Source organism: Hyaena hyaena, unplaced genomic scaffold, assembly GCF_003009895.1.
Source record: "Hyaena hyaena isolate Hyena2069 unplaced genomic scaffold, ASM300989v1 scaffold_790, whole genome shotgun sequence".
Lineage (NCBI taxonomy): Eukaryota > Metazoa > Chordata > Mammalia > Carnivora > Hyaenidae > Hyaena > Hyaena hyaena.
This window is the reverse complement of record NW_024081412.1, coordinates 566,439-589,199: the sequence shown is the minus strand read 5'-3', so window position 1 is coordinate 589,199 and position 22,761 is coordinate 566,439. Positions and strand designations below refer to the sequence as shown.

The window sequence follows — 22,761 nt, the reverse complement described above, 5'->3', positions numbered from 1 at the left end:
ATGTCATTACTACCTAAAGCACTCTACACATTCAATGCAATTCCAATCAAAATTGCACCAGCATACTTCTCAAAACTAGAACAAACTATCCAAAAATTTGTATGGAACCACAAAAGACCCCGAATAGCCAAAGTAATACTGAAAAATAAAACCAAAACGGGAGGTATCACCATCCCAGACTTCAGCCTCTACTACAAAGCTGTCATCCTCAAGACAGTATGGTATTGGCACAAAAACAGACACATAGACCAATGGAACAGAATTGAGAACTCAGAAGTGGACCCAAAAGTATACAGCCAACTGATCTTTGACAAAGCAGGAAAGAATATCCAATGGAAAAAAGACAGCCTTTTTAACAGATGGTGTTGGGAGAACTGGACAGCAACATGCAGAAGAATGAAACTAGATCATTTTCTCACACCATGCACAAAAATCAACTCAAAATGGATAAAGGACCTGAACGTGAGACAGGAAACTATCAACACCCTAGAGGAGAAAGCAGGAAACAACCTCCTTGACCTCCACCGCAGCAACTTCTTACTTGACACATCCCCAAAAGCAAGGGAATCAAGAGCAAAAATAAACTGTTGGGACCTCATCAAGATTAAAAGCTTCTGCACAGCCAAGGAAACAACCCAGAAAATTAATAGGCAACCAACGGAATGGGAAAAGATAGTTGCAAATGACATATCAGATAAAGGGTTAATATCCAGAATCTATAAGGAACTCACCAAACTACACGCCCGAAAAACAAACAACCCAGTGAAGAAATGGGCAGAAGACATGAACAGACACTTCTCCAAAGAGGACATCCAGATGGCCAACAGACACATGAAACGATGCTCAGCATCCCTCCTCATCAGGGAAATACAAATCAAAACCACACTGAGATACCACCTCACGCCAGTCAGAGTGGCTAAAATGAGCAAATCAGAGAACTCTAGATGCTGGCGAGGATGTGGAGAAACGGGCACCCTCCTACACTGTTGGTGGGAATGTAAACTGGTACAGCCCCTCTGGAAAACAGTGTGGAGGTTCCTCAGGAAACTAACAATAGAACTCCCTTATGACCCAGCAATAGCACTGCTAGGAATTTACCCAAGGGATACAGAAATGCTGAGGCATAGGAGCACATGGACCCCAATGTTCATAGCAGCACTCTCCACAATAGCTAAAACATGGAAAGAGCCTAAGTGTCCATCAACAGACGAATGGATCAAGAAGATGTGGTTTATCTATACGTTGGAATACTACATGGCAATGAGAAACAATGAAATCTGGCCATGTGTAGCAACATGGATGGACCTTGAGGGTGTTATGCTGAGCGAAATAAGTCAGGCAGAGAAGGACAAATACCATATGTTTGCATGTATAGGAGGATTAGGAGGAACATGATGGAGGAACAAGGGGGAGAAGAAGGGCGGAAATAGGTGGGGAAAGGGAGAGAGGCAAACCATGAGAGACTCTTGAATGCTGACAAAAACTGAGGACTGATGGGTGTGGGGGGGAGGGGGGATGGGCATGGAGGAGGACACTTGTGGGGATGAGCACTGGTTGTTATGTGGAAACTAATTTGACAATAAACTATTTGTAAAAAAAAAAAAAAAAAGAAAAAAGAAAAGCACTAAATTTTTGCTCCCCTCCGCACATTTTATGTATATAATGTCATAGTTTACATTCTTTATTTTGTGCATCCCTTGACTGATTTTTGAATTTATAATTTATTTTATTACTTTTGTGCTTTAAACACCATCCTGATTTTATAATGGTTGGTCTTCTACCTTTTTATATGTTTGCATTACCTTTTAAAAGTTTTCCTTTTATAATCTCTTTCTCCTGATTATGGTCTTTTCTTTGCACTCGAATAATCCCCTATAATATTTTTTAAAAATTTTAACATTTATTTATTATTGAGAAACAGAGAGAAACAGAGCATGAGCATGGGGGTGAGGGGCAGAAAGAAGGGGAGACACAGAATTCAAAGCAGGCTCCAGGCTCTGAGCTGTCAGCACGGAGCCTGACCCAGGGCTGGAACTCACAGACTGTGAGATCATGACCTGAGCCAAAGTTGGACGCTTATCTGACGGAGCCACCCAGGTGCCCTCCTCCCCCATAATATTTTTTGTAAGGCTGATTTAATGGTAATAAACTCCTTTAACTTTTGTTTATCTGGGAAACTTTATATCCCCTTCTATTCTGAATAATAACTTTGCTGGAGTTTCTTAGATTCAGGATGGTTGTTGTTGCTGCTGTTGCTGTTGCTGTTTTAATCCTTTGACAGCTTTGAATATAACATGTGTCCTTCTTTTAGCATGTAAAGTTTTTGTAAAAAGATCAGTTGATATGGGTCACCTGGTGGCTCAGTTGGTTAGGTGTCCAAGTCTTGGTTTTGGCTCAGGTCATGATCTCATGGTTTGTGAGGTCAAGCCCCCACTGTGCTGACATATGGAACATGTTTGTCACCCTCTCTCTGCCCCTCCCTCCCTTACTTTCTGTCTCTCCCTGAATAAATAAATAAGCTAATTTTTTTTCTTTTAAATATTTTATCTATTTCTAGGAGAGAGAGAGAGAGAGAGAGAGAGAGACAGCATGAGCAGGGGAGGGTCAGAGACAAAGGGAGTCACAGACTCTGAAACAGGCTCCAGGCTCTGAGCTGGCAGTCAGCACAGAGCCCGACGCGGGGCTCGAACCCACGAACCACGAGATCATGACCTAAGCGAAAGTCGGACGATTAACCGACTAAGCCACCCAGGCGCCCCAGTAAGCTAAAACTTTTTAAAGATCAGCTGACAGATTTATGCCATTTCCCTTGTATGTAACTTTTTTTTTATTGCTTTTAAGTTCTTTTATCACTACTTTCTACCATTTTATTTGTTATGTGTCTTGGTGTAGATCTCCTTGTGTTGATTTTGTTGGGGGTTCTCAGTGCCTCCGAGATGTGGATATCTGTTTCCTTCCACAGATTAAGGAAATTTTCAGCTATTATTTCTTTAAACAAATGCTTTGCCCCCGTCTCTCTGTCTTCTCTTTCTGGGATCTTTATAATGCAAATGGGATTAGTTTTAATGATGTCACCTAGTTCCCTTAACCTATTCTTACATCTTTTAAATTATTTTTTTCTCTTTGCTGTTCAGCTTCACTATTTTCCATTACCCTGTCTTCCAGATCACTGATCTGCTCTCTTCTGCTCCCTCTGATATGCTAATGATTCCCTTTACTGTATGCCTTATTACAGTTATTGAACTCTTCATCTCTGGTTCTTTTTATATTTTCTCTCCTTTTGGTTGAAGGTCTCACTGAGATTATCCCCTTTCCCCTTTCCTCAAGTCCGGTGAGCATTTTTATGATCATTACTTTGAATTCTCTATCAGACATATTGCCTCTTTGTTTCATTTGGTTCTTTTGCTGTGGCTTTGTACTGGTCTTTTATTTGAGACATATTCCTCTGTCCTCTCATTGTGTCTAATTTTCTGTGTTTGTTTCTATGTATTAGGAAAGTCATCTATGTTCCTGATCTTGAAAGTAGTGCTTTATGAAGAGGAGGTCCTATGGTGCCCTATAGCACAATATCCCCTATTCACAAGAAGCAAGCACTTTAGGTGCATTTCCAATGTAAGTTGTATGATCCCAACTCTTGTGGCTGAGCCATGTTTGTTTTCAGTCCAGTTGTCTGCAAAGGCCAGTTTTGCCTGTTGTAGGCACAATAAGTTAGGTTTGATTCTAGTGCTGTTAGTAGGCCTGTCTGGATCTGCCATAGGCTTGTAGTTGGCAGTGTCAGCAGTCAGAGCTGATGCCTCACTCAGCCTATTTGCTGGGACTGCTCTCACAATGAACTGCAGGGAAGTTTCACTAGACTTTTGTTGTTGGGTTGATTTGGCCATCAGACCAGATGCCTACTCTGAATCCACCTATTGAGACTTCTGAATCCACCAACTTGCAGGATGGTCTCCCTATATTGTCCCCTGAAAGACTTTCATTGGTTGGTGGGACTAGTTAGACTAGATACCTGCCCCCAGTTCACTCACCTGGGTTGAAATTGTACTGATCAGCACAGCACTCTCTCTGTGCTGCCAGCTATAAGAATCAGTTGCTGGGACGGCTGGTGCAATAGTCTGATTATCTTCTCTTCTCCCCAGGGCAGAAATCACTTCCAAGTGGTGCTGGTCCTTGTTGGGGTTACTTCCAGGGTGTGTTGGAGCTGGAGCCACTTTGGATGGAAGCCTACAGAGTGGAGTGGGTTATATGGTATAGATCTGCAGGGGAATGTGTGGGTGAAGTGCATGGTATTAGCAAGGTGGAGGGTAAGCCTGCAAATATTGTCTGGCTATTTAGAAAATGGTGACCACCAATATTTTTATTCTTAGTGAAGTCTCTTAATCATCCCTGTTCCTCCAGTGCATATTCTGAGATTAGTAAATAAATCTTTCATATTCTCTAGGCACTTTTCAAACTTCTGCTTCTATGCTGCATCTCAGCAAGGTTATTTCTTATGTTGTCTCCTTAACGGTGGGCATTCAGTTTCCTATTGCCCTCCAGCTGTCCTGGAGCTAAACCCATTGATTTTTAAAGTGTCTGGAGTTAAGGCCCACTGACTATAGAAACTCAAAAATTTAAGCTTCACTAGTTTCCAAAGCCAAATATTGTGGGCACTTTTCTTAGTGCTGGTCTCCCATGCCTGGGGTCCCTAGTGTAGATGTCTTAGCCTCTTGTTTTACTATGCTTATTATGGCCTTCTCATTTGTGGATAGTCTTGCCAGCTATTCGTTTCCCAGCTATATATCTATTTTTCCTACCTTTTACAATATGGCCTCCTCTCTATGATTACCTATGAAAATCTGTGTTCCCAGTCTTCAGGTCCTTTTCAGAGTTAGTTGCATTAATGTATCTGTTATCTCAATGTCTCTGTGGGGCGATGTGATCTCAGGATCTTCCTATGCTTGTTGTCATCTTCCCAGAAATCCCAATATACTGAATTTTAACACTAAACACTCTTCACCTTCCTTCAGCAGAACTAGTCATAGATAAAATTAATTAGTATGTTGTGAACAAAGCTATATGCACAAAGTTTACATTTTTTACTAATAGTTGAATTTTGATTTATCACAGGAAGAAAAGACAATAAATAATTAAATTTGATACATTTACATTTCTTCTTTCTAATGACTCTCAGATTCTCCTCTCAGAAAGGTCAGTATCAAAACCTATGGATTTTGAACTGTGACCACAAGTTTACCAGCAAGAATTTCTAGTACATGAAAAAAGTAAAAATTTAAGTAGAAATCAGATTAACAAAGGATCTTGTCACTGATCTTACATTTTAAAAGTTTATTAAGTAGATTATACCTCAAAAATGAAATACATAATTATGAGTAGAAATTTTGACATTTGAAACTTGGAGAGCAGTGTTGGAATTGGATGTTAGGTCATATATCTATGGGTATTCATTGCCCTAGGAAGGTTCCACCATCTCCATGCCCTCAAACCTTACAAAGAAATGTGAAATACTCTATACCTTTATGTCACTTCGTATGGCTTAACTCAAATCACAGAGATGTCATGTTTCAGAGATGGAGAAACACTCCCTTGGAGGCCACTAGGCTATACAGACTTTGTTAGTGGAAGCATGAGATTTCTAGTGGGGAAGCACAAGTTCATAATCATGGTCAGCGGTACTGGAAGAAGGCCTAGTAACACAAGTCCTCTTGAGAAGGGCATATTCTGTTTCTGGCCCATTTCTAAATGGCTTCACTGTCTTTGTGGTGGAGTCGATATTCTCATAACCATCATCGTTGGAGCTCAGGGAGGGCCTCCGATAGGAACTGTGACTAATGACAGTGTAGCACACTTCCTCAGAACCACTGCCATTCTCATGTTCCTGCCAAGCACAAAAAAATAAAATAATAATAATAATAAAGGATCCAGGATCATCTATCAAATTTGAGCTCAGCATCTGCCCCTCCTTTCTTCTTGTCTGATTGTGATCTTGTGCATCAGGTATCCAAACTACTACTCATGCTTTCATTTCACTTCAAATATTAAAAGAGAAAAGAAAGATACTATTATTCTTCTCAATATTTTTTAAAAGTAATGATATATATTAAGTCACAGATATTCAGATGTAATATATGCAATAAAGTTAATCAAACTACATAACAAAGTTTCATGAGATAAAATATAATTAAAATTTTGAGTTTAAACACATTTTCAGTTGTATAGACAATGAAAGAAAGATGAAAACATTAAGATACTGCATCTTTATGTGTCTATTGACTTCCACCATGTTTGTAAATATAAAGACTAATTCCTGGGTTTAAATACTAGAAGGCAATATGGAAAGCTGAAAAGAATTAATGTTTTATTGTGGTCAAATTCTAAGCATAAATTTACTTTATTTTATTTTTGTTATAGTAGTTCTGAAAATTAAAATTATAAGCTTCAGTAGAATTAGGACAACAATAAGGACAGCAATGAATTTGTCAATCATGTAAATCAGTTAAAATATTGTTTTTTTAAATTATTCCCATTTTTGCATTAAAACTATAAGGAAATTTATTTAAAACATAAAGTACTTTATAAGCTCATTCAAAAAATTGTAAGAAAGACCTATAGCTACCCTTAAATAAATTCATCTGTATTTTGACATTCATCACACAAATTAATATTTTAATTACCTGATTAGAAGCAGATAAAACTTCTTTGCCTAAAGGATAAAAAAAAATATACGATTTTTGGAATATCACAAGTTGGGCGAAAAAGGTTCTCAATACAATGATCAAACTGCAAAGAACCCCATGATCTAAGCATGTGACATTATCTCATGTTGTTATTGAGGTTCTCAGGCCTGAATGTCAAGATCAAGAAAGAATATATGTTCAGGAAGCATTAATACTATGTTTCTGTGTAAGTGGCATGCACCATATTTGCTGGATAAAGGTGGGTTTTGAAATTGGGTAAAAAAATTTCTTCACAAACATGCCATTAAAATAAAGTATGGAAAGTTCAAAGAAAAAACAATTATATATGAAATTTTATATATAAGTTTGATAAAACTATCATAGGGAAATCATATATTTTTTAAATTTTTAATGTTTATTTACTTTTGAGAGAGAGAGACAGAGTGCAAGTGGGGGAGGAACAGAGAGAAAGAAAGAGAGAGAGAGAGAATCTGAAGTAGATTTCAGGCTCTGAGCTGTCAGCACAGAGCTTGATGCAGGGCTTGAACTTGCCAACCATGAGATCATTACCTGAGTCGAAGTTGGATGTTTAACTGACTGAGACACCCAGGTGCCCCATATAATTTTTAAAGATAAATAATCATTATAGAGATAAATACTGAAATAACAAGATCAACTATTTCAAATAAATACAAATATATTCAGGTTAATTACATCTGTAAATGATGAAGTAATTTATGTTTTTGTTGTTAATCTTAGATTCACAAGTACTATTTTTCAAATATTTATTCATTTGTTCATGTCAATTTTTAAAAGTTTATTTTTATTTTTCTTTTCCTTGCCTCAGGAGACATATCTAGAAAGAACTTGTTATGGATGATCCCAGAGAGGCTACAAAACTGAAAAGGTAACCTATGGAATGGTAGAAGATATTTACAAATGACATGTTTGATAAAGGGTAAGTATCTAAAATATATTAAGAACCTATAAAATTCAACATACAAAAAACATAATCCAATTACAAATGGGCAGAAGACATGAATAGACATTTTTCCACAGAAGACATCTAGATGACTAACAGACACATGGAAAGATGCTCAACATCACTCATTATCAGGTCTATACAAATTAAAACCACAATGACATACCACCTCACATCTATCAGAATGTCTAAAATTAGCACCACACAAAACAACGGTGTTGGTGAGGAAGTGGAAAAAAGGAAACCTTCTTGCACTGTTATTGGGAATACAAACTGGTGCAGCAACTGTAGAAAACAGTATGGAGGTTCTTCAAAAAGTTATAGTTTTTCTTTTAAAGTATAAATTGTCCCATATAAGTATTGCTACTCTGACTTTCTTTTGACATACATTTGCACGATAAGTATTTCTCCACCCCCTCACTTTAAATCTTTTGGAAGAGCAGCTTAAGACCACTCAGTGGCTGTTCCCTCCCATTCAGTGGCCTGAATAGTGAGAGCTGCAGACCAGTCTTCAGTGACAAACTAAGGACTCCAATCTGCAGTAGGGAACTGCTGAATAGGCACAGAGGGTCTGCTTTCAGGCCAGCCTGCAACTTCCAGGATGAATAGCAGTGAACTCAGGAGATGAAACAGTACCTGGAAATTCCTCCTTGCTCACAGCCTTTTCAACAGAGGCCTGCTCTTTCTTTTCAATCTCTTCAGGATCTCTGTAGAAGTAGAGATCAGCTGGATATCATGCCTGACCATCAGTGTTCAGAGGATATGATATCAATCATTCAGAGAACTTCCTGGGCCAGCATCCACCAGATCAGACCCATTTAGTGAGCTCCCTATAGTTGCAAGAGATGGCAATGCCCACATAGTGCAGAAGAGAGTCTATGTTACACAGAGCTATGGTAGGCAGGTTAACATTAGTTGCCTCTGTGAGAGGGTGGTGGTCAGCCCTGGGATAGATAACCATCAGAAGTCTTGGCTCCCATAAGACCTTCTGGATCTGGTTAGTGAAGTTTCCAGGAATGAAGCGGCTCCAGTAGCAGCAGCTCACAGTAGCCCAGCTTGCTGGCCAGTACTCCTGGATAGTATGACACTGACATCAGCCGGGTTTTCAATGGCAACACAGGTACAAGCTGCCAGCAGAAGCTTCTTTCAAAATCTATTCAAATCTATGATGTAGACGCCATTACTTTTCCTTTTTTAGATGTACTGTTCCATTTGGAAGTCAAAGTTTGTGCCACCTAGATGGGTTCCTACCACAAGGAATTTGAGGACATCTTCCTCATTTATTTTCAGGACATCAAGGCTCTGGATTTTCCCCTCTAAGTTACAACTGGAGGGAACCCTTCTAGGGAAGTTGTATGGACCCTTCCCTGGATAGCATGGAAAGGGATGGGTCTTGTAGGGTTTTTTTCTAATCCATTCTGACACTTTATGTCTTTCGAATGAAGTATTTACTCCATTTACATTCAAAGTAATTATTGGTAGAGATGTATTTATTGCCATTTTATTACTTGTTTTGTGCTTGTTTTTGGAGATTTTCTCTGATCCTTGCTTGTCGTTCTATCTTTCATGCTTTGCTGAGTTTCTTTAATGATATATTTGGATTCTTTCTCTTTATTGTTTGCGTGCTTATTACTGGTTCTTGATATATGGTTACTATTACATTTGTGTACAATTTCTTCTGCAAATTGAAATCTATATTAAGTTGATGGTCATTTAAGTTTGAATCCATTCCTTTCCCCTTCCCTCCCCTGTTTTGGGTATATGTTATCATTGTTTATATACTTTTCTTAATAGGTGTGAGTCCCTTGCCTGATTTTACAGAAATATTCATTTTTACTCCTTTGATGTTTCCTGTGTTTACATTGTCACTTCTGATCTCTCCTTTCCACTTAAAGAGTCCTCTTTATTTAAAAAAAATTTAATGTTTTTTAAAATTTATTTCTGAGAGAAAGAGAGAGAGAGAGGAGAGAGAGCAGAGAGGGTCAGAGAGAGGGAGACAAAGAATCTGAAGCAGGCTCCAGGCTCTGAGCTAGCTGTCAGCACAGAGCCCGATGCAGGGCTCAAACCCACGAACTGTGAGGTCATGACCTGAGCTAAAGTCAGACCCTTAACCGACTGAGCCACCCAGGCACCCCGAAGAGTCCTCTTTAATATTTCTTGCAAGGCTGGCTCAGTGTCACAAACTTCTCTCATGTTTGTCTGGGAAACTCATTATCTTTCCTATCCTGAAAAACAGCTATGGTGGACAGAGTATTCTTGGCTGCAGATTTTTCCCATTTATCACGCCACTCTCTTTGGCCTGCCAATTTTCTGTTGAGAAATCTCCATTTTGGTCCTCCCTGTAAGTTAAGAACTTCTTTTGCCTTGCTGCTTTTAAGATTTTCTTTTTATTGCTCTTTTTTTGAAAATTTAATTACAATATCTTGGTGTTGGTCTTCATTTGTTGATTTTGAAGGAAATTCTCCTGGCTCTGATGTCTGTTTCCTTCCCCAGATGAGGGAAGTTTCTGGCGATTATTTCTTCAAATAAATTTTCTGACCCCTTTTTTCTTTTTCTAGAACTACTATGATATGAATGTTATGTTTGGTGGAGTCAGTGGGTTCCCTAAATCTATTTTCCTTTTGCATAATTCTTCTTTCTGTCTTTGTTCGGCTTCATTACTCTCCATTACTTTATCTTATAGACCATTAATTCATTCCTCTGCTTCTTCTAGCCTGCTGTTCCTCACATCAAATATGTTCTTAATCTCATTTATTGCATTCTTCATCTCTGATTGATTTCTTTTCATATCTTTTGTCTCTGTGGTAAGGGTCTCACTGTTGTCTTCTATTCTTTTCACAAGCCCAGTGAGTATCCATATGATCATTGCCTTGAATTCTATATCAGGCAAGTTACTTATATATGTTTCACTTGTATCTCTGACCAACACCTTATGTTGTTCTTTCATTTGGAATAAATTCCTCTGTCTTCACATCTTGTCTAAGTCTCTGCTTTCTTTTGTGTGTTAGAAAAGCCAGGTATGTCTCCTACTCTTGAAAGTAATGGCCTTGTGAAAAAGAAGTTAGGTAGTGCCTGGCGCTTCAGGGAGTGTGTTGTGTGTGCTGTGTGTGCTCTGCTGTTGTGTTGTGGCTGCTCCCTCCTTCAGGCCAGTCATCTGCAGAGGCTCTCCTTGCCTGCAATGGTCAGTGTTTTGACCCTCCTCTGAATATGGTGAGTTTTAACTAGGTGTACTTTGATCTGCTTGTGTAATGAAACTTCACACCACTACCACTGGAAGTGGGGCCCTGCAGAACTCTCATGTTTTCTTCAGAAACATGGTGTGGGGAGGGATTTCAGCTGGTCTTCTGGGGAGGTCCCATGCTGGGAGTGAGGCAAGTGTGACTGAAAAGTGCAGTTCACCAGATCACACATGGGTGGGTCTTGGTGTAAGCAAATTTTCCAGTGCCTGCACTATGCTGTTTCTTGCAGGTGGATCTATGTGTATGCTGAGGTGCAGGTGATGGAGTGGCACTGGCCAGATCTTTCATTCCCAGAGAAGTGTCTCCATGAAAGCTCTCTCTCAGCTCTCAGGGATACATTCTGAGAAGAGCAAATGATGTCCCACCTGTGTGTCTAAACTGTTCTTCAGATCACTGTTTCCATGCTCTCTGCTCCCAGGTTGTCAGCCAAGCCTACTGACATTTACAATTCCAAGTTTTAAGCCTTACTTGTTGCAAGAACTCACAGAATTCAAGTCCTCTCATTTTCTAAGCCAATGGCTTTGTGGAAATGTTCTCCTTGTATGTTCCCACTCACTCCTCTTTCTCTCTCATCCTTCTCTGCGACCATAGCTGTCTCCCTTCCTCAGCACCCATGATCTTTTTCTCCCCTAAACTACATTTCTGTGCTTCCTACCTTCTTCAGTGAGTCTTCTTCTCTCCCTTTCATTGTTGAATTTATTCTGTCACTCTTGGGCTCTATTTGTGGAGTATTTAGGATGATTTGCTTATCTAGTCATGTTCGGAATGAGGGAAGACTAGACTCCTCCTACTCCACTGCCATTTTCCTGCTTCCCACGACTAGTATTTTTTTTAATTAATAAGCTAGAATAAGGGAGGTCACAGAATATTAAATATGGCAAAAATCCCAATTTATAAGAGGAATATTGAGTAATTCTGAAATTTACAACTTAATAGGCTTGATAGTGACCCATAACAAAATCTTTATATATATTAAATTAATTTAACAGTTTCTGCAAAATAATATGTTATTAATTGCTCATAGCTCACTATTTTTCATAAATAAAAAGTCATGTTCAATGAAGTGATTTCATGTATGGAATAATATATATCTATGTAACTTTATAAATTTATTCATATATAATGATTTAATTAAACAAAATATCAATCTTAATACTGTTTTATAATCATGAACTTAGGCAATTACATGGCCTGAATACAATTCCATTATAACATTAACAATAATTTGAAGAACTAACCATCCATATAAAAGAGATAAGAAAATCAGACTATTGGGTGAAGTAGTTGTCATTATTGGTGCTGAAGATTTTAAAATTCTCAGGAACAAGCATATTTAGTTTCAGTTTAAAAACGTGGAATAGGCCAGTTGAATTGAGATTCAAAGTAGATTTCTTATTTAAAGTTAGGACATTGATTAGAAAAGAATGTGATTCTTAAAGTCAGAATCAGAATATCTGAGAGAATTTCTGATGACTACAATTACCCTGAATCCCAACCTCCAAGGCTTTTGTCAGATGAGGCACTCCTTCTGTTACTGGATAATGAGGCACTTCATGCCTTGACTGAAACCCTTGAAGAAGTCATTTTGTAAGAAAAAGTAAAAGGCTATGCCTTGCCAAAGGCATATCTATGTATTCAGACTCAAAATGAAAATCAGATCCCAACATGCCCTTGAAATGGGGTAGATTTTATTCATTTATTTATTTTTATTTATTTTTTTAAATGGGGTAGATTTTAATAGCAAGGTATTACCCTAATGAACACCAAATCAAGCAAACAAAAGTGTAATTCAGCATCCTGGTGTTATTGAATGAATTTCATGGGTCCTAGATTATGAGGAAACTATACATATTTTATATGATTAAATTAAAGTCTTCATATCAGTGCACTTACCAGAGGCTCTGGACTTAATACTGCCACTCAGTGATTTAAAAGCACTTCTAATCATTAATTAGAGTGGCAGCCTAGAAATTGATTTCAGTAATGACAATCCATGCAAAATTGGCATCCGTGTTTCAGGTTGTGTTAGCCTCTTTTTGCTTCTATAACCAATTACTACAAACCTGATGGCTTAAAACAATACATGTTAATTATCTTAAAATACTGGAGATCAGAATTACAAAATGAGTCTCACATCAAGGAAATGATATGGCTGAACTCATTTGTGCAGACTTTAAGGGAGCTACATTTCTTTGTTTTTTCTAACTACTAGAAGATAGCCTCCTTCCTTGTATAATAAGTCCCTCCTTTTTCAATGCCAGTGACATAAACCCAGCAGTGGCTGTTTGAATTTTACTCCGACTGCATTATTCTGACACTGTTTCTGCTGTTCCTCTCTTACACCATTTAAAAACCTTTGTGTTTACACTGGCCTCTTCTGGATAAACCAGGATAATCTCAGATGAAAATATGACACCACATACCTAAAATGTGGAAAGGAGAGGAGTAAAGAATGGATTTAAACCTAAATAACTGTCAACTTAATAAGACTGCTGCATGCAGAAGATGTTATATACAAACTTACCACAAATCAAAAACTACTAAAAAATGCAAAGAATAAGGAGGAAGAAATGTAAATGCAACACTGAAGAAAAACAGAAAACCATTAAAGAGAGAACAAGAATGTAACAAAGAAAATATTCAGAAACAACCACAAAACACGTAATAAAATGGCAATAAATATGTATCTATTAATAACCATGTTAAATGTAAATTAACTAAGTGCTCCAATCAAAAGACCAAAAGGATTAAAAAAAAAAACACAACTGGGGCGCCTGGGTGGCTTAGTCGGTTAATCGTCCGACTTTCGCTTAGGTCATGATCTCGCGGTTCGTGGGTTCGAGCCCCGCGTCGGGCTCTGTGCTGACTGCCAGCTCAGAGCCTGGAGCCTGTTTCAGTCTGTGACTCCCTCCCTCTCTGACCCTCCCCTGCTCACGCTGTCTCTCTCTCTTCTAGAAATAAATAAAAAAAAAACATTAAAAAAAAAAACTAACAAGACTCATCTATATGCTGCTTACAAGAGACTCATTTTAGAGGCGCCTGGGTGGCTCAGTCAGTTAAAGCATCCGACTTCAGCTCAGGTCATGATCTCATGGTCTGTGATTTCAAGCCCCACATCGGGCTCTGTGCTGACAGCTCAGAGTCTGGCACTTGCTTTGGATTCTGTGTCTCCCTCTCTCCCTGCATCTCCCCCACTCATGCTCTGTCTCCCTCAACCATGAGAGACTTTTGAATGCTGACAAAAACTGAGGACTGATGGATGTGGGGGGGAGGGGGGGATGGGCATGAAGGAGGGCACTTTGGGGATGAGCACTGAGTGTTATGTAGAAACTAATTTGACAATAAACTATTTGTAAAAAAAAAAATAAATTAAAAAAAAAATGAAAAAATAAATAAATAAATAAATGAAAACATTTTTAAAAATTTAAAAAAAGACTCATTTTAGACCTAAAGACACCTGCAGATTGAGAGGAAGGGGATGGAGAAATATCTATCATGCAAATGGATGTCAAAAGAAAGTTAGAGTAGCAATACTTATATTTCACAAAATAGTCTTTAAAATAGACTTTAATAAGTGGGGAAAAAAAGACACTGTATAATAAAACTGTGAACAATCCAGCATGAAGAACAATTGTAAATACGCACCCAGCATAGGGGTTCCCAAATCCATAAAACAGTTAATAAACATAAAGCAATAAATTGATGATAATGCAATAGCAACAGGGGACTTTCACACCCCATTGCAGCAGTGATCAGATCGTCTAAACAGAAAATCAACAAAGAAACAATAGTTTTAAACGACATACTGGAATGGATAGATTTGACAGTTATATTCAGAACATTCCATCCTAAAACAACAGAATACACATTCTTTTCCGGTGTATTTGAGACATTCTCCAGAATAGATCACGCATTAGACCAAAGAACAAACCTCAACAAATTGGAAAAGATTGAAATCATACCATGCAACTTTTCTGACCACAGCACTATGAAAGTAGAAGTCAACCACAAGAAAAATCTGAAAAGAACACACATATATGGAGGTTAAATAACATGCTACTAAACAATGAATGGACTAATCAAGAAATCAAAGAAAAAATTAAAATATACTACATGGAAACAGGTGAATATGAAAACACAACAGTTGAAATCTTTGGGATGCAGCAAAAGTTATCATAAGAAAGAAGTATCTAGCAACGCAAGTCCACCTCAAGAAGTAAGAAAACTTTTAAATAAACAACCTACTCTTACACCTAAAGAAGCTAGAAAAAGAACAACAAATGAAATCTAAAGCCATATGAAGAAGGAAATAATAAAGATTAGAGCAGAAATAAATGATATAGAAACAACAACAACAAAAAAGCAAGACAGATCAATGAAACAAAGTTGTTCTTAGAAAAAATTAGTAAAATTGATAAACTTTTAGTGAGACTTCTCAGAAGAAAAGATAAAGGACTCAAATAAGATCACAATTGAGAGAGCAAAGATAAGAAAAATCACATAATAACAATTATAAGAGAATATTATGAAAAACTATAAGCCAATAAATTGGACAACCTAGTAGAAATGGAAAAATTCCTAGAAATATAAAATTACCAAAAGTGTAACAGAAAGAAAGAGTAAATCTGAAAAGATGAATTACCAGCAAAGAAGTTGGATCAGTAATCAAAGAACTCCCAACAAACAAAAGTCCAGGGCCAGATGATTTCACGGGCAAATTCTACCAAACATTTAAAAAGAGTTAATAGCTATTCTTAAACTAAAATAGAAAAGGAAGGAAAACTTCCAAATTTCTATGAACCTAGCATTACACTGATTACAAAACCAGATATAGACTCCATTAAAAAAAAGAAAACTACAGGTCAATATCTCTGATGAACACAGATGCAAAACTCTTCAACAAAATAGTATCAAACAATTTCAACAAAACATTTTAAAAGAGTAAGAGAAAGGAAAACAGCCGTATGATAATTTCACTATTTGCAGATGACATGATACCCTATGTAGAAACCTTGAAAGATTAATCCAAAAAACTTCTAGAACTGATGAACAAATTCAATAACGTCACAGGATACAAAATCAATGTACAGAAATCTGTTGCATTTCTATAATCAATAATGATGCAGCAGAAAAAGCAATTAAGAAATCAATCACATTTAGAATTGTACTGAAAATAAGATACCTAGGAATAGATCTAACAAAAGAGGTAAAAACACCTGTACTATGAAAAGTATAAAACCCTAATGAAGGAAATTTAAGAGAACACGAAGAAATGGAAAGACATTCCATGCACATAGATAGAAAGAACAAATATTGTTAAAATGTCTATACTATTCAAAGCAATCTACCATGGTAATCCCTATCAAAATGCCAACAACGTTTTTCACAGAACTAGAATGCATGATTTTAAAATTTGTATGAAACCATAAAAAAATCTGAATATTCACAACAATTTTGAAAAAGAAAAGCAAAGCTGGAGGCATCACAATTCTGGACTTCAAGTTATATCACAGAACTCTAGCAATCCAAACAATATAGTATTGACACAGAAATAGACACATAGATCAATGGAACAAAATAGGAAACTCAGAAATAAGTCCACAATTACGTGGCCAGTTATTTTAAAAAAGATCAGGAAAGAACATCCAATGAGAAAAATATAGTCTCTTTAACAAATGGTGTTGGGAAACTGGACAGCAGCATGAAAAAAAATGTAACTCGACCACTTTCTTATACCATACACAAAAATAAATTGAAAATGAATGAAATATCTAAATGTGAGACCTGAAGCCATAAAAATCCTAGGGAATAGGAAAAAATATTTGCAAATGAAATATTTATTAAAGAATTAGGATCCAAAATATATAAGGAACTTATAAAACTCAACACCCCCCAAAACCAACTAATCCAATAAAAAATGAGCAGAAGACATGAACAGACATTTTTCCAAAGAAGACATCCAGATGGCCAACAGACACATGAAAAGATGCTCATCATGACTTATCATTAGGGAAATGCAAATCAAAACTCCAATTAGATATCACCTCACAATTGTTAGAATAGCTAAAATTAACAAGAAACAACAGGTGTTGGTGAAGATGTGGAGAAATGAAAACCCTCTTGAAATATTGGTGGGAATGTAATCTGGTGCGACCACTCTGGAAAACTGTATGGTGGTTCCTCAGAAAGTTAAAAATAGAACTACCCTATGATCCAGCAATCTCAGTACTGGGTATTTACCCAAAGAATGCAGAAATACCAATTCAACTAACACTTGCACCCCAATATTTATAGCGATACTTCCTACAATACCCAAAGCACGGACACAGTCTGTGTCCATAAACTGATAAATGCATAAAGAAGATGTGGTTATATATGATTTTACTCATATGTGGAATTTAAAAAACAAGCTGATGGGGGCGCCTGGGTGGCTTAGTCGGTTAAGCGTCCGACTTTCGCTTAGGTCATGATCTCGCGGTTCGTGGGTTCGAGCCCCGCGTCGGGCTCTGTGCTGTCTTCCAGCTCAGAGCCTGGAGCCTGTTTCAGAGTCTGACTCCCTCTCTCTCTGACCCTCCCCTGCTCACGCTGTCTCTCTCTCTCTCCTAGAAATAAATAAAAATATTAAAAAAAAATAAAAAAAAATAAAAAAAAAATAAAAAACAAGCTGATGAGTGTAGAGGTTTTGGAAGAAAAGATTCAAACCAATAAACAGACTCTTAGCTGTAGAGAAAAAATTGAGGGTTGCTGGAGAGGAGGTAGATAGGAGGATGGGTTCTATGGGTGATGGATATTAAAGAGGGCACTTGTGACGAGAACTAGGTGTTATACATAAGTGATAAATCACTAAATTTTACACATGAAATTAATAATACATTGTTAAGTAACTTGAATTAAAATAAAACCCTTAAAAAATCCAGGATACTCTCTCCATTTTAAGATTCTTAATTGTATCCCCAAAATCTTTTTTCATATAAAGAAAAAATAATTCATTTTTAAATTGGATATCTTTGGAGGTCTTAATTCTGCCTACATACATATAGTCCTTATTATTGAAGAAAACAGGAAAATATCTCGATTTGGGAGTATTTGAATATTAAAGTAAATATATATATATACATATATATATATATATATTTAATCTTTATTTTTGAGAGAGAGAAACAGAGCATGAGTTGGGGAGGGGCAGAGAGAGGGAGACACAGAATCCAAAGCAGGCTCCAGCCTCTAAGCTGTCAGCACAGAGCCCAGCACGGGGTTCTAACTCAGGAGCTATAAGATCATGACCTGTACCAAATTCAGACGTTTAACTGGCTGAGCCTTCCATGTGTCCCTTAAAGTAAATATATTAATGTAACCTGTTCATCCATCCCCCAACATTTCATAAAATAACAAAGAAAACCTTCCCTTTCCCAAGTCCATGAGATAATACATTGGTGAGTATTATATTGCTTTCTGAAATACAAAATTAACTTGTTGTTTGTTTCTTTTTGAGTAAGTCTAGTAGCCCTATTATGATTTGTAAGACATTAGTGGACTGCAATGTTTTTTCTGCAGTTCAGCCCAATATTTATGACTGAATTGCAACAGTTGGTTCCATGAATGATTGAAGGTAATAAATTCCGAAAAATATGAGAACTTGGTTTTAGTTGTATCACCTGGTTTGGTTTGGAAGCAGAGAGGATCACAATGGTATTGAAATATGTGACACAATGGGGCACCTGGGTGGCTCAGTCGGTTAAGAGTCCGACTTCAGCTCAGGTCATGATCTCACGGTCTGTGGGTTCAAGCCTCCCGTCGGGCTATGTGGTGATAGCTCAGAGCCTGGAGCCTGTTTCAGATTCTGTGTCTCCCTCTCTCTCTGACCCTCCCCTGCTCATACTGTCTCTCTCTCAGAAATAAAAACATTAAATATATATTTATATTAAATTATTATTTAATATATATTAATAATATATATATATTTAAAAAACAATGGGCATCATCATCACAGGGATTCTCCTGTTCCTCCCTGGTAACCCACTCCAAATGGAATGTAAACAGAGTAACCAACAGCAATGTATCTTCCCCAAGGAAATCAGGAAAAGACACAGAAGTGGTGATTTTTTAAAGTTTTTATTTAAATTCCAGTTAGTTAACATACAGCATAATATTAGTTTCAGGTGTACAATACAGCAAATCAACAATTCCATACAAGAGGTGCTCATCACAACAAGTGCACTCCTAAATCCCCAACTTTCCCATTTAATTTCCCTTTTAGGACATTTCACAAATTCAATTATCTGGCAAGGTCAATAACATTTACTATTACAAATGAGGTCTGTTTACTTGAGTAAAGTAATACAATGACAGACATCTAACATGCATTTTATTTCACATGGAGGGACATCAACACAGTTACATTAGTGTATTTCAGGGCTCTATCAATTTCTATCTTTCTGTGACAATCTGCTTTGCAGAAATATTGAGCATTTCATTTCATATATCCGCAGGACATAGTAATGACCTACTACATGGAGAACATAAAGCTAACTGTAAGTGACCAGGACGGGGCAGGTACCCTAGGCTCCTTTAAATGCATGTTTAAGGAAAATGGAAGGGCCAGCATCTCGGTGAATTTTTTAAATTATTTCAGGGTAAACCCATCTAAATCATTTTGCATCTCCTTTTCCTGTAAAAACAGCACAGTATTTTGTGAACCTCTTTGATTTTGAGTAAGCCATATACCACTTGAAATTGGACCCAGAAAGAGACTGTCCTGTGGTAGAGGACTGATACAAAATTTGATTTCATAAAACTGTTAATGAAATTAAGGAACATTAGCAATACTGATTAATTAAAAAACCGATGGAAAGGACACAGACTCACACACATGCATCCACACACAGAAACATTAGAAATGAGCAAGAAGCACCACCATAGATCCTGTAGACATTAAATACATACAGATATAACAATTGTAAGATTTAAAACTTTAAAATTTTAATTGAAAAGGAAAAATGTAATGAGAAATGGAAGTTTTAAAGCTGACAAGATGAAACAGAAAATAGGAATAGTCTGTTAACACAGAAGCATTTTTATCTGTACACAAAGAAATATTTTAATAAATGTCATTTGCCCCAGATAGCTTCACCAGAAAATTCTACCAAAGACTAGAAGAAGAAAGAAAAGTAATCAGAAACAAATTCTTCATGAAAGTAGAAAAAAATCCAAGGCTGTTTCACTGAAGGACACCAGTATTTTAGGTGTCCCCAAGAAACGGTAGCAGAAAGGCTACTGTGACCTAAGAGACTGCACAGGTCATAGAAATGGAGGAAGGAACAATGTTAAGAGGGAGATATTGAGCAATGTTTGTGAGTGCTAGAGATAAGGTAATTGGAACTAAGATTGACAATTTTCCTTTAGAGGTTACATTTCGGCAGAAGCATTCAGCTTTTTAAAAACAAACCAACAGTTAGAAATATATTTTATATCACACTTCACTACAATCATATAGATAGACATACAATCAATATAATTGTCTCATGACAATGTGCAATGCATTATGATGCTTTGAAAATATGTTATTCTATTTATGGCTGTGGTGAGATTTGGTGAAATACACTTATTTCATAGCCCATGAAATGTGTGCAATGAAACAGTGGTATCAAGAAGCAAATCATCATAAGCTGAGAGGTGACTGAGAAATGAAATGTTTCAAATGATGAGGCTACACAATTTTTTAATACATTGGTTATAAAATGAGAAAGCAGTTTAAGCAATAACTATAGGAAGTGATTGCTTGTCCCACAAACATATTGTTGTTCATAATTGTTCATTCTGAGCAGTTACATGATTACTATACCTGGATACAATGTCCAAAAAGTGAAAGCTGGACCAAAACAAAAAAGTAAAGAAAAAGAAAAAAGAAACACATAAACACAAGCTAATATTCAAAATGGCCTTATTTAAAACATCTAAACAGAAATTGAAATCAGCAAGATTTTGGTTCTTTGCTTCCCATAGAAATTTATAAAATATAAAAAATATATTTATAAATAGATGTATATGTATAAAGTATAAATAAATCATATACAAATATTTATTGCTTTTTATTCCCTTGCTGGGTAAAACATATCTTTTTATTTTTATATTTTTTGGGGTTTTTTTTGTTTTTTTTTTGTTTTGTTTTTTGATTCTTTTTTTTTTTTTACAAACAGTTTATTGTCAAATTGGTTTCCATATAACACCCATTGCTCATCCCCACAAGTGCCCTCCTCCATGCCCATCTCCCCCCTGCCCCCCACATCCATCAGTCCTCAGTTTGTTTCTCAGCATTCAAGAGTCTCTCATGGTTTGCCTCTCTCCCTTTCCCCCACCATTTCCCCCCTTCTTCTCCCCCTTGTTCCTCCGTCAAGTTCCTCCTGATCCTCCTATACGTGCAAACATATGATATTTGTCCTTCTCTGCCTGACTTACTTCGCTAACCATAACAACCTCAAGGTCCATCCATGTTGCTACACATGGCCAGATTTCATTGTTTCTCATTGCCATGTAGTATTCCATGTATAGAGAAACCACATCTTCTTGATCCATTCGTCCGTTGATGGACACTTAGGCTCTTTCCATGTTTTAGCTATTGTGGAGAGTGCTGCTATGAACATTGGGGTACATGTGCTCCTATGCATCATGTGGGAGCCCGACAGTGACCACAAGAAAGCGTGGTTAGGGACGTGGGGATGTGTCTGCACATGGGGCTCCCTGCCTGGGCAAAGCATGCCTGCAAACAGGATGCTCTGCCAGGAGGCCTGCACACAATATCCAAGTTTAATGGTCCGCTTGCAAACGAGGGAACATGCTCTCCTTAGAAGTAAGGAGAAGGCTGGAATTGTGGGCAGGCCTCTTAGTAAACATGTTGTGGTCGCTTCCTCCCTTTGCTCCCCACTGTCTTTGAAATGTGTTTGCCTTTAATTGGTAAAGGAATGCATCTTGTAGATTTCAGTTTGTATCCAGTTACCGGGTATAAAATAAACCGCAAGAGAGGCTTGCGTAGAATTGTTCCTCCGGCCGGAGTTGTGTCTGTGTCTGTCTTTTGTGTATGTCTTGTCCTTTGTGTCATTTCGTCCGCAACACATTAGCATTTCTGTGTCCCTTGGGTAAAGTCCTAGCAGTGCTATTGCTGGGTCATAGGGGAGTTCTATTGTTAGTTTCCTGAGGAACCTCCACACTGTTTCCCAGAGGGGCTGCACCAGTTTACATTCCCACCAACAGTGTAGGAGGGTGCCCGTTTCTCCACATCCTCGCCAGCATCTAGAGTTCTCTGATTTGCTCATTTTAGCCACTCTGACTGGCGTGAGGTGGTATCTCAGTGTGGTTTTGATTTGTATTTCCCTGATGAGGAGGGATGCTGAGCATCGTTTCATGTGTCTGTTGGCCATCTGGATGTCCTCTTTGGAGAAGTGTCTGTTCATGTCTTCTGCCCATTTCTTCACTGGGTTGTTTGTTTTTCGGGCGTGTAGTTTGGTGAGTTCCTTATAGATTCTGGATATTAACCCTTTATCTGATATGTCATTTGCAACTATCTTTTCCCATTCCGTTGGTTGCCTATTAATTTTCTGGGTTGTTTCCTTGGCTGTGCAGAAGCTTTTAATCTTGATGAGGTCCCAACAGTTTATTTTTGCTCTTGATTCCCTTGCTTTTGGGGATGTGTCAAGTAAGAAGTTGCTGCGGTGGAGGTCAAGGAGGTTGTTTCCTGCTTTCTCCTCTAGGGTGTTGATAGTTTCCTGTCTCACGTTCAGGTCCTTTATCCATTTTGAGTTGATTTTTGTGCATGGTGTGAGAAAATGATCTAGTTTCATTCTTCTGCATGTTGCTGTCCAGTTCTCCCAAC

General features: G+C 37.5%; 1 protein-coding gene and 1 pseudogene across 1 annotated transcript in view; both read right to left on the bottom strand.

The window, feature by feature from the left end:
* Positions 1 to 5,392: 5,392 nt before the first annotated feature.
* GCSAML (germinal center associated signaling and motility like) overlaps positions 5,393 to 22,761 on the bottom strand; it is a 45,365-nt gene continuing 27,996 nt past the window's right edge. The window contains exons 4-5 of the mRNA XM_039218798.1: positions 6,672 to 6,700; positions 5,393 to 5,875 (exon numbers count right to left, since the gene is read on the bottom strand). Coding sequence (XP_039074729.1) covers positions 5,633 to 5,875; positions 6,672 to 6,700 — 272 coding nt within the window. The 3' untranslated portion in view covers positions 5,393 to 5,632. The remainder of the gene's footprint in view (positions 5,876 to 6,671; positions 6,701 to 22,761) is intronic.
* Positions 8,101 to 17,235, bottom strand: LOC120221426 (annotated as a pseudogene).